The sequence below is a fragment of the Verticillium alfalfae genome, genomic scaffold (assembly GCF_000150825.1).
Source record: "Verticillium alfalfae VaMs.102 supercont1.9 genomic scaffold, whole genome shotgun sequence".
NCBI lineage: Eukaryota > Fungi > Ascomycota > Sordariomycetes > Glomerellales > Plectosphaerellaceae > Verticillium > Verticillium alfalfae.
In genome coordinates, this window is record NW_003315030.1 from 719,465 (window position 1) to 731,322 (window position 11,858).

General features: G+C 55.9%; 3 protein-coding genes across 3 annotated transcripts; 2 read left to right on the top strand and 1 right to left on the bottom strand.

Moving 5' to 3' along the window:
• Positions 1-753: 753 nt before the first annotated feature.
• On the top strand, positions 754-1,616 carry VDBG_07172 (hypothetical protein; the record flags this gene model as incomplete). The annotated part of the gene is made up of 2 exons (XM_003002555.1): positions 754-1,326; positions 1,549-1,616. 2 exons carry the CDS (start codon positions 846-848, stop codon positions 1,614-1,616), a joined length of 549 nt encoding a protein of 182 aa, XP_003002601.1.
• A 1,387-nt stretch (positions 1,617-3,003) lies between these two features.
• VDBG_07173 (cytochrome b-245 heavychain subunit beta) lies at positions 3,004-4,836 on the top strand (the record flags this gene model as incomplete). The annotated part of the gene is made up of 4 exons (XM_003002556.1): positions 3,004-3,110; positions 3,171-3,425; positions 3,475-4,703; positions 4,760-4,836. 4 exons carry the CDS (start codon positions 3,004-3,006, stop codon positions 4,834-4,836), a joined length of 1,668 nt encoding a protein of 555 aa, XP_003002602.1.
• Positions 4,837-5,411: 575 nt separating this feature from the next.
• Positions 5,412-10,191, bottom strand: VDBG_07174 (ethylene receptor; the record flags this gene model as incomplete). The annotated part of the gene is made up of 4 exons (XM_003002557.1): positions 5,412-6,743; positions 6,793-6,856; positions 6,947-7,727; positions 7,795-10,191. 4 exons carry the CDS (start codon positions 10,189-10,191, stop codon positions 5,864-5,866), a joined length of 4,122 nt encoding a protein of 1,373 aa, XP_003002603.1.
• Positions 10,192-11,858: the final 1,667 nt, after the last annotated feature.

Below are 11,858 nucleotides of genomic sequence, written 5' to 3' on the forward strand. Positions count from 1 at the left end.
ATCGACGCAAAATCATGACTCCGGGACGTAGACCGTCTGAGCGCGGGGTGAAGCTCCTGGGCGCGAGGTCAAGAGCCTCGTATCTAAAGCCTAGAATACTTTCGGTATAGCATAGGGGATAAACCTAAAGTCCTGGAGGAGCATGAGCGGTTGTTCGGATGACGCTCAGGACGCGTCAGACACAGCTTGCTGTCAGATTTGACTCGTGTCCAGGAAATGCGGCTGCCCAGGCGCCTTGGAAAAGTCACGACGATGTTCGAGTAAGCGATGAGCAGGCAGTGATATCCTGAATCCTGCAGGTTGTTGTTGCATACGATGCACTGCTCTCCGTGGATCCTGTCCAGATCGGGCTGTTTCAGTCCGTGGTCGAGCTGATATTCCGCGACGGGCGCTGTTGCCCAGACGCGACAGCGCGACGAAGATGGTGTTGGAACCGAAATCCGCGACGCGCCCTCCGCGCCAGCTTCTGCACATGCCAGGTCCTTCTACCGGGCGAGTGCGTACGAAAAAGGGCCGAGTTCCTGTGGAAGGGCGCCGCCTTGGATGACCTCGGTCGCCAGTCGTATCCTACATCCTGAGACAGGGCCCTGGTATGGGGGAGGCCATCCAGACAAGGGGTAGAAGACAGGTGGGTGAGCGAATGGTCTCCTCAGTCTCGTGTATCGCACCGTGAATTAAGGTCGTCGAATGTCGAAGGGCAGGAGGATGAGAAGGCTTCAAAAAAGTTCGAATAAGAATATCAAGATGCGGGCAGATCGGATATTTAGACTAGATGGAAGGCATCCATCAGCACGATGGTCCCATGGACAGACGATCTATAAACAAAGTCGTACGATTTTGAAGTCATGGCCATGTGGGTGGTCTCATGGTGTGGCTGCTGCCGTGCGGATGCATGCGATGGCATCTGCAGGAGAGACGGCGGGCTGTTGGACCGAGCTGGTGGATTCGGCACTGGAGGGTCATTTTTCGACAGAAAGTCCCATGTTTCCCCCTCGCACCCACGGTATGTCAGGCAAGGGGTGGCAGGAGTCAAGAGAGCCAGGGGTCAAGGGGGTTCTCCTACTGCAGGGGTGTGGACCAGATTCTGGGGGAGAAGGTGCTTCGCGGTGCACCGTCGTTTGTTGAGTTTGGACGGTATAGTTGCATTGGCGCGGTCGAGGGGGAACAAAGCGGTCGCAACCATGGACCTGGAGGGACCAAGCTGGTGCGACCTGACTAGGATCTTGAACCTGGCCCTTCTCTTTTCATCACTCTCCCGACCACGAAAGGAGGGATACCTCGCCTCTTGGACTAATGGCGCCGGTCATTCAGGCACCTCAAGGTTTGGTAGGTCTGTATAAGGTACTATGAATGCGGCCAGGCAAATAGGTAAGGGTCAGGATGCAGAGGAGGCAGAAAGACTAAGAAGGTCCAGCCCAGGTCAATACCTGCCTACTCCCCCCCCTGTTCAATAATGTGCCAGCAATAGCAACAGGTTCGCAGGAGCGACCGCATTGCCCAATTAGTAGTGACCACCAACCAATCTACTGATGTGACCCCAATGCCCAGGCCCACTGCCCCCAAGCCATGGCACAGTTAAGCGCCCGACAACGTGGGTCTGTCCAGAGAAGGCCTAGCGTCGTGCATCCGAAACTGAAGCTGTCCACTCACCGATTGCGATGGTGCATCGCCGTTGTCTTGGGTCTTGGGACCTTCTCTGTCTTCTCATGTTCGCTCTTTCCGACAATGACCTCGCCGGCTCGGCGGCGGCAAGAGTACCTGGGTAGTAGACAAATATATCCCTTTTCTTACCCTCATCCCCCGCCTCCGTCTCTCTGTCACCAACTTCCAGGAGCCATGCCTCTGGATCTATGACCAACGATCGACATTGTCTTTCTCTCCTGCATCGTGCGACTTGACCAACTTGACGGAATCCACATTTTGCCTTTCAAGGCCTCAAACCCAGGCGCAAAACGACCCTACACCACCCCACCCCCCCTGGTCACCGACGAAACGTCACAAGAGCCTCGACTCGTCTCCGTCAAAGCGTCTCTAACACGTCTCGTCTCAACTCAAGCCAAGCATTGTCACAATTGCCCTGTCGTCTGATGCCTCGCTACCACCTCCCGCTCGTCCAAAGCTAGCTGATACGAGTCTATCCAGCTGCGAAACCCCGATTCCCCAACTCCTGCGTCTGATCTGCCAGGCCTCACAGGCATCGTCGTTTCCTCTCTACCAGGCTCGCCTTTCTGGCGCCCCGCTTGCTCCAGCAGACCCAAGCACACGTCAAACGACCTGTCGGACCTTGTGCATAGCTTGCCCAAGCAGCTCCATGCCTGCGTGCCACCCGAACAACTTGTCAGCCCGCCAAGGTTGTCTCCCTTGCTCACAACCCATCTGGTTATACCCCGATACCACTACCACCGGACCACGGCACCAGCTCCAAGATCAACAATTATCTTCGAGGTCGGACCCTAGCATCCTAGTCACGGCATCGCGTCTACCCGTTGGGTTGCCATCCCGTTATCCTAAACAGCCCGGCCTTTGCGTCTCATCCATCGCCTCTTTTATGACCTTATACCCCCGCGTCTCATACGTTTGACCTTTTTCTTTCCCTCTGCTCTACCTCCACCTCCTCTCCTGCATTCTTTTTCTTCTCTCGTGTTCCGTCATAGTACGTGGTGAGGAAGTAGAGTCGCAACCCAACTTTCGACACCCTCGCCTGACGGAATTCCTTCCATTCCTTCACGCAGCTGCTGGCTCAGATCGCTCTTTTACGACTCGGCTGGACTTCCGTTATTGCTGGGGCGCTTTTGGTTCTCTACGACACTTTTATTTTAATTCGACAGCAAGATAAAGGATACCGGGACGGCCTGGTTGGATACTCGGCTCAAGCGCTCTGGTGGGAAACTCAGGCTCGGGCATACCTAGCTCGTTGAACCAATTTCGGAGCACCGTTGTATTGTCGCCGGACGACACACTTAATCAGCATTCGAGACCGAAGCGCGAAAACGAACCGCCAAGATGCCTCTCGCCAACTTTTCCCTGGTCAAGAAGCAGTTCACTGCGACGAAGATGCTGTTCAACATACTCTTTTGGGGTGTGCACTGGGGCATCTTTGCCTTTGGATGGTAGGTCTTCGTCGTTCGGGACCATGGTAAAGGAGGAGGAGGGCTGACTGTGTTCTCCAGGTACAAACAGGCTGCCGAGCCTAGGCTGGCGCCACTCAACACACTGAAATATTCCGTGTGGATTTCCAGAGGTGCTGGTCTCGTGCTTAGTGTGGACGGCACATTGATCCTGCTCCCCGTCTGCCGAACCATCATGCGATGGATCCGGCCGAAGATCAGATTCCTACCTCTAGATGAGAACATCTGGTTTCACAGACAGGTGGCGTATGCCATGGTGTTCTTCACCCTGCTGCACACAGGTGCTCATTATATCAAGTAAGCGATGTTCATTCGTGGCGATTTCAACCCTCGCTGACCTGCTTAGCTTCTTCAATGTCGAGCGTGCCCAGCTTCGTCCTGAGACTGCAGTCCAGATCCACTACGCGCAAGCTGGAGGCGTTACAGGCCACATCATGCTATTCTGCATGCTCATGATGTACACGACTGCTCATTCTCGTATTCGCCAACAGTCTTTCGAGACATTTTGGTACACACATCACCTCTTTATCCCCTTCCTCCTCGGCTTGTATACCCATACGGTCGGCTGCTTCGTGCGCGACACCGCCGCCCCTTTCTCTCCCTTTGCCGGCAAGGACTACTGGGAGCACTGCATCGGTTATCTCGGCTGGCGCTGGGAGCTTTGGAGCGGTGGCCTCTACCTCATCGAGCGCCTGTACCGTGAGATCCGGGCCCGCAGAGAGACTAAGATTACCCGTGTCGTTCGCCACCCATACGACGTTGTCGAGATCCAGTTCAGCAAGCCTTCCTTCAAGTACAAGGCCGGCCAGTGGCTCTTCCTTCAGGTCCCTGGCATTTCCAACTACCAGTGGCACCCATTCACCATCACCTCTTGCCCGTTTGACCCCTACGTTTCGGTCCACGTTCGCCAGGTTGGTGACTTTACCCGCGCTCTCGGCGATGCCGTCGGCGCCGGTGCTGCACAGTCTAAGCTGTATGATGGCGTCGACCCCATGGGCATGTACGAGGTGGCTCTGCAGAACGGCCAGCAGATGCCTAGCCTCCGCATCGACGGCCCTTACGGTGCGCCCGCCGAAGACGTCTTCAACAATGAAATTGCCGTTCTCATCGGCACTGGTATCGGTGTCACGCCGTGGGCCTCCATCCTGAAGAATATCTGGCACCTGCGCAACGGACCCAACCCTCCCACCCGTCTCCGTCGTGTCGAATTTATTTGGGTCTGCAAAGACACTGGCTCTTTTGAGTGGTTCCAGACCCTCCTTTCCTCGCTCGAATCTCAATCCGACGAGGCTGCACGCACACCAGGCAGCAACGGCATTGAGTTCCTCAAGATCCACACCTATCTCACACAGAAGCTCGACATGGACACAACCCAGAACATCGTTCTTAACTCGGTCGGCGCCCAGCTCGATCCTCTCACCGAGCTTAAGTCCCGCACCAACTTTGGAAGGCCAAACTTTTCCAAGCTCTTCTCAACCATGCGCGATGGCATTCTCGACCGCACTTACCTCAACGGCCTTGAGGGCAGCATGCGGACGACGGTTGGTGTCTACTTCTGCGGCCCCTCCGCAGCCGGTATGTTATTCATCTCATCTCAATGCAACGAAGCCCATGCTAACGATGGTTTCCAGCCCGAGATATCAAGGGTGCTTGCAAGGACGCCGCCATCCCTGAAGTTAACTTCCGTTTCTGGAAGGAGCATTTCTGAGCGGGATGTCTTTTTATGTCGTCTGTGTGTGGATCATGGGGGTTTTTTCTTGAGACTCGAAACAGCGAGCATGAGACCTGGGAGCGTCAGCGGGCCAATGTCATTTACAATGAAATGTGCAACCGATTTTAGGCATCGATCGGGTGCATCATCTGCCATTCATATACTTTTTCTAGTCTCGGCACCATGGTCGCACTTTGTCATGGTGATTCCCTCAAGGAGGTTTGCATATTGTGCCGAACTGCGCCCAGCCTGAATTTGCGATGCCTGCCGTCCGCATAGCGTTACTGGTTCTTGTGAAGACTTAATTTGCTTCCACACCCTGGGTCTGCTCGTCAGGGAGTTTGTACATGGATATACGTCAGTCGGGCAGTCCGTCTTTTTCACTCATGGACGGTCCGTCTTGCGGCACCATCTTATCAATTCACCAATCAGCCTGCTGGAGCAGATGGACAGCCCGCTGCCAGCTTCGACTGTGTCATCGCGCAAACGAACCATGCCATCCACCATGGTACACGCTCCGTCACGCAAAACGCATGCCCCCTCAGCCGGCCGCGTCCCCTTGAACACGAGTACGTTGAAAATGTTCGTGTCATTCGAATTCGTCTATCTGCATCATGAGTCTGCTCTGAAAGCCAGAGGACGAGGCGCTAGCTAGCTATACACATCTTCTTTCAAGTGAAAAGGACCAATATTCGCCGATCGAAATGCCAAAATGCAACATGACCAGTTCAAGTCGCGTTGTGCCCTGCCCTGCCCGCATGCAATGCTTTCCGTATTGAACAAAAAAAAAACCAAGTACACTGAAGTGAAGCATACAGCCATATGAGACGCGGTTGGGCTGAAAAATGGGGCCAGTCAATAAGACCGACGAAGCGAGGCGGGCTCGAATACATCGCATCCCTCGTCTGTGTCGGAAAGCGCTCATCTAGCAGGACATTGCATGAGTAAACTGGAAGGGTGGTCCTTATTCGTCCTGTTTTTTTCCCCGCCTCCGAACCAGACGGAACGCCAAACCCCGCCCTACTTAGGAACGCCGATGACCACCCTCCTCCTGGAGGCGTCCCACGTTCTCTTCCGTCAGCGAGTCCCTAGCCTCAGGGGCTCGGAACGAGGACGATCTCAGAGGCGGTTGCTCCCTGCCCCCGGCCGCCTCCATCATTTTCCCGGCCTGTGCTTGCAGCACCATTTCCTCTGTGTCCGAATGTCGGATCGGTTTGATGTTCTCGTAGGCCGCCGGCGAATCGAAAGGTGAAGGCTCGTGGCCGTTGTGGGACATGGGTTTTGGCGTCAGCGGACTTTGACGGCCCTCTTCCTCGAGAGCCCGCACTTTGCTGTCCACCACGCCGGCATCGGCGACATGACTGGCCTGGCCTGCGGTGCTCGCTGCGTCCTGTGTCTGGCCGGGAGCGTCTTTATCTCCCCTGGGGCCATCGTCCAGGCCGACGCATGGTATGTCCGCGTTACTGCAATGCTCCGCAGTGTCAGAACAGTCCGAGGTTGATAGAGCAATCTCTCCCCGTAGCCGTGGGCTCTTCCTTTTGGTGAGACTCCACCGTACGAGCTTTCGCTCCAGCGTCTTTCCCTTGACTGGCTTCGCAAGGTAGTCGTCCATGCCAGCCTTTCTACATTTCTCTCTGTCGCCCTGAATCGCCGATGCCGTCATGGCTACGATGGGGATGTCGCTGACGAAAGTCTTGTACGGGGCGTGCCTTCGAAGCAGATGCGTGCATTTGTAGCCGTCAATCACGGGCATTTGGACATCCATAAGTATGATGTCGGGTTTTGTCTTCTTGCCCTGCTGGGCCGCAACGAGATAGTCCAGAGCTTCTTTGCCGTTCCACACAGCAACCACGCTGAAACCTAGTTTCATGATTGTCTTAGTCGCGATTTGCTGGTTGATTGCGCTTGATCATGTTAGCATTCGTCTCTCTTTTCGAGCAACGTGCGACCTACTTATCCTCAACAACGAGCACATGGATTTTGGAACGCTCCGAGGCTGGAAGATCCTCCTCTTGGCCTGGAGAGGCTCGTAGAGATCGTTGGCGTTGTGGTGAGCTGGTCGTGTCCGGCATCAAAAGCCCGGTTTCAGATGCCATGGGCGGAGTACCGACAAGCTGTTCGTAGTCCGAGCTGTTGCATGACATGCTCATCTCTGACTGTAATCTGCTCGGGAGGCCATCAATCTCGACAAGGGCACCTCCTCTCTGTGGTCCTTGAGGCTTGCTGAACGGGATCCAGAACGTGGCCGTGGTTCCGTTGCCCAGGTCCGACTCGAGCGTGATCTTGCCGCGCATGAGCTCCAACAGGTTCTTGCAAATGGTCAGGCCGAGACCGGTGCCACCGAACCGCCTGGCAGTCGACGCATCACCCTGGCTGAAGGGCTGGAACAGCTTCTTGCGAACCTCCTCCTCGATGCCGATACCAGTATCCTCGATCGTGAATCGAATGATGACTGAGTCGTGCGTCTCCTTCTCCTTCTTGACGCTGAACTTGACGTGGCCCTGGTTCGTGAACTTGATACTGTTCGTCAAGAGGTTCGTCACGATTTGCCGCACTCGTCCAGGGTCTCCGATCACGACCATGTCATTGGTAATTTCTCTCGATACATCAGAGAGGAATGCCAGGTCCTTACGCTCGGCTGCGAAGCTGAGCATCTTGCTGACATCCTTGAGCACTACAGACAGCGAGAATTGGACTTCCTCAATGTCTAGGCGGCCCGATTCCACTTTGGAAAAGTCGAGAATGTCATTGATCACCGTCAAGAGGGCGTTTGCAGATCGTTGGATATTTTCGACATATTCGCGTTGTTCGGAGTCGAGCTTCATATCTTGCAGCAATTCGGCCATACCAATGACTCCCGTGATGGGCGTTCGAATCTCATGGGACATCTGAAGAGGTGGTGTTAGTATAGCAAAGGGGTAGCAGGGGGGGGCGCCACGCAGGGAGACCACCTACATTCGCCAGGAACTGGCTCTTGAGGCGGTTGGCCTCTTTAGCCGCTGCTGCATTCGCCATGGCCTGTTTCTTCTCCTTGAACTCCTCTTCGAGATTGGTTTGCTTCTCTTTCAGCTCGGTCACGTCCATCACAACGCCGATGGCACCTTCCACACAGGCCTCCAGTGATCCGTTGGCTCCATTGGTTCGTTTTCCGGGCACTGGGAGGAAACGTGTGCGGTACCAACGCCCATCAATGCCGTGCTCCTCGACCAATTCTCGCTGCTTCCCATCCAGAATTCCCTCGATGGGCCGCAGGAACTTTGGTTCTTCGCCGGGTGCCAGTTGTGTGTTCAGACGATTGAAGACATCGTACATGTCTTCGCCAATGTACCAGCTGGAATCACGGGTAGGATCCCCGTCGTTCAGATCCCAGATGAGCGCGCCCTCCAGCATTGTGAGCTTGTGATCACGGTCCACCGTAAATATTGTAACGTGCGCATGGGCGAGGACGCTCAGGAGCTGTTGCCTGGTTCGTTTCGCAGCTAGTGTGGCCTCGATACTTTCGTGAACATCAGTACACGTGCCGAACCATTTCTCAATGGCCCCTGTCTCCCGATTCTTCTGGGGAAGCGCACGGCCCAGCATCCATCTCCAATCGCCATCCTTGCTGCGGCATCGGTACTGTGTGACGTAGGGTTCGCCGGTCGCTATGGAGCGCTTCCACCGCGCGGTCGTCTCCATAAGATCGTCCGGATGGAACGGGGTCTGCCATGCGGCTCCTAGCGATGTTTCAGGCGTCAGGCCTGTATAGGTGTACCACCTCGTGTTGAAAAAGTCTGGCATGCCCTCAGCTGTCGCAGTCCAGACCAACTGAGGCATCGTGTCGCAGATGAGCTTAAAACGCTCTTCCTCTCGTTCCTTGATGTCTGTTATCTCCTGAGCCATTGACGTCACATCGCGGAACGTGACCACGCCGGCCAGGAATTCGCCCGTGATATCGTCGGTTATGGCTTCACCTAGAACGTCAAACTGCAGCTTTTCGCCAGCCTTGTTGTGCATACCGACGCGCATGCTCGCGAAGGGCGTTTCGGTCTGGAGGAGTACGGAGATCGGGTACTCGCTTACATCCAACTCTCGTGAGAACGTCTCATCCCAGCACGTCCATCCGGGCAGGAGATCAAATCCGTCCACGGACTTTTCCAGGTCGCCGTCTTCGCGTAGGAGGTCACGGGCAGCTCGGTTAGGGAAAGAAACACTGCCATCCTTCCACATGGCTAGTATAGGCATCTGCGTATTGTCCAGGAGTGCGTCCTTCATCAAGATCATCTTTTGAAGGATGGAGGGCGCGCTTGCATGCGCCGCATTGGAGGGTGGGCCCATGGGAGGGAATGTATTCGATGATAAGGAGACTGCACTCGGGCTGATCCGGAAAGACGGTGAGCTGGAGTCGTGGCTGGAGCTGACGGATGGAGGGTTGGAGTTGGATATGGTCTTGCGCTCAGCAGCATCCAAGAGATTAGACTTGGCCACCGCCTTGCTCAAGGGTAAGGGGGCAGGCGGTGATTGTGTGCTGGTAAAAGAGAGGGTGAAGTAGACTTGGTTGTCTTCGATTTCCCAAATGGTAACAATCATCTTCGCGTACACCTCATAGTCGGACTTTTGCGTCGAGCCCCGGGGCTTAAATCCTGGCCTTCCAATATCCTTTTTCGTTATGACGACATCTACCGCAGCATCTTTGACGGGACTGGCTGAGGGATCTCTGCGGTGTCCTGTCGTAGGGGATGGCCTGGCATCGGTAGTCGGTGTGGATTCCCCGTCCATCAAGTCGGCAGCCGCAGCTGCGTCTTTGGACGTGTGTCGCGAGCCCATCTCCAGCACCAAGGAGTCAAGGAACGATTCCCACACCACCCACACCGGTCGGCCATCTTGCAGCATGTCAATTCCAACTTGAGACAGGGACTGACCCCGCAGCTTCTCGAGCGCATGAAATGAATCGTCGGCAGTATCTGTTTCTAAGCCCAGCATGCGACCCATGGCTTCGTTGGCGAGGACGACGGTTTTGAGATTGTTGAGGACCAGCAACGGGACGGGGAGATACTGCATGGCGGAGAAGGCGAGCTGGCCCGGCGTGACATAGGGCATCGAGAGACGGAAGGGGCTGGAGTTTTGTGATCGCTGGTCGCCGGTAGCGAAACTCGGGGGGTTGTTGCGAAAGAAGCGGTTGGCGGACGTCGATAGGATAGCGGGGACATCATCAGACTGCTCAGGATTCGAGGTGGGTGTTGGGCGGGCGTCAGAGCTGTGTGACGATGCGCCTCGCGCCTCCGGGATCATGGCCGGCGGAGGTGTCTTGCTAGGGAGAGAGGATGCGAGAGCAGAGGTGTGGCCTCGGCCGCCATGGTCGCTGGCAGGCATGGAGTCAAGTGTAACCATTCTGGTGCTCGCCGGCGAGGCATGTGATTGAATGCAGTGGTGACGCCGGGGCTGCAGTGGTGGAGAGGGTCGCGTCGAAAGAGGGCAGTTGCAGCTGGCAACTGGAGGGCTCTGAAGATATCGCTGGCGTCGTGGGCGTAGTTGAATGTCGCAAGAGGTGCGTTTCAACAGCAGCGCATGGTGTCGAAGAGCACGAGTCCTGGCTGGTCACTGAGGACGATGCGAGGAGGAGACGAACAAATGCGACACAGCGGTCCAGACCTAGCCGGCGGAGGGGCTGACTCGGCCCCAGCTGCACGGCCAGAGGGGTTCTGGTGGCGGCACTCCAGTCGCGATCTCGGTGCGACGCCTGTTCGGTAGAGCTAGGACGTGAGCAATTGGACGCCAATCCGCGATGCGTCAAGTCTATTGTGTGTGCGGACTGCGTGTGGGTGTGTATATATGTATGTACGTCAAGACGCTGAGAAGCGGACTAGGGTACCGAATGTGAGCGGGCGTTTGCTGTGGTATGTACAGTACAGGCTTTGGGCCAATTCAGTGTCACGCGATCGCTTGTTCGTCTTCCCGGTTGCTATGCAATGTCGGTGGTGGCAGCAGCAGCGTTGACCCGTTGATGAGAATTGTGGTCTAGAACGGCGTGGCACACGGGCGGTGTTATCGATCAAAGTCGTGGAGACGAACTGGAAGCACCCAGGTGGGGGGGGGGTTTCCGTGGAACACGGCGGGACGGGCTGGGCGGTGGAGGTGGTGGTGGTGATGGTGCTGTTGCTGTTGCTGGCGCTGCGGCGGCGTCTGGGCGAAGCAACAAGACAGCAAGCAATGACTTTGTTCGATGGATGCGTGTGTGTTTGTGTAACGAGGCCAGAAGCAACGAAGAAGGAAGAGATGCGGAAAAAAGATGTCGGAGCGAGACAAGTGAGGAATTGACGGGTGACGAAAACAGAAAGAAACTGACTCGAGCTCGCTCAGATCAACCCTAGTTCACGCCTCATGGAACGTCAGATGCGTGTGACTACCTAGGTAGGTGAAGGTACCGTTGGGTAAGACAAAGGAGGAAGAAGAAGAAGCAGGCGGAGGCAAGCAGAGCTGAGAAATCAGAGGGCGCGGGAAGCATGGGTGGGAAAGGCTTGCATTCCGCGTCAAGGGGAGAAGGGCCAGCATGGAGAAAAAGCAGCCATCCTCCGTCATAGTGTGAACTTTGTTTGCTATGGAGGAGGCACTCGAGGCGATGCGGACCTTCACTTTGGGAGGCACCTGCAGCAGAAGACGATGGGGGAGGAAGGGGACGGGGGGTGCTTATGTCGGGCAGGTAAGGGGAAGGTGGAGGGGGGTTCTGTTTACGCCCGGTACTTGGCCAGACAGAGTTGCCCCGTCCGGGCAAGCAATGTACCTAAGGTAAGGTCTTCTATTGCCTGGGGGGGTGGGGGTCGGGCTGGTAGAAGGAGCAGGACGGACGAGGAAGTTACAGTGGCATTCAGGGCCCTCGAGTGAGAACGATCACTCCTGTCTCTGGTGACAATCCAGCACAACCTAACCACCTCCGTCCGTGCTGTGGAGGGGATTTAGTGTCCTCCTGTTGCCCCTCCACGATCACTGTAGCGGCGGTTCTGGACCATGACGAACCCCACCCCAGAGACACGCATCGCCAC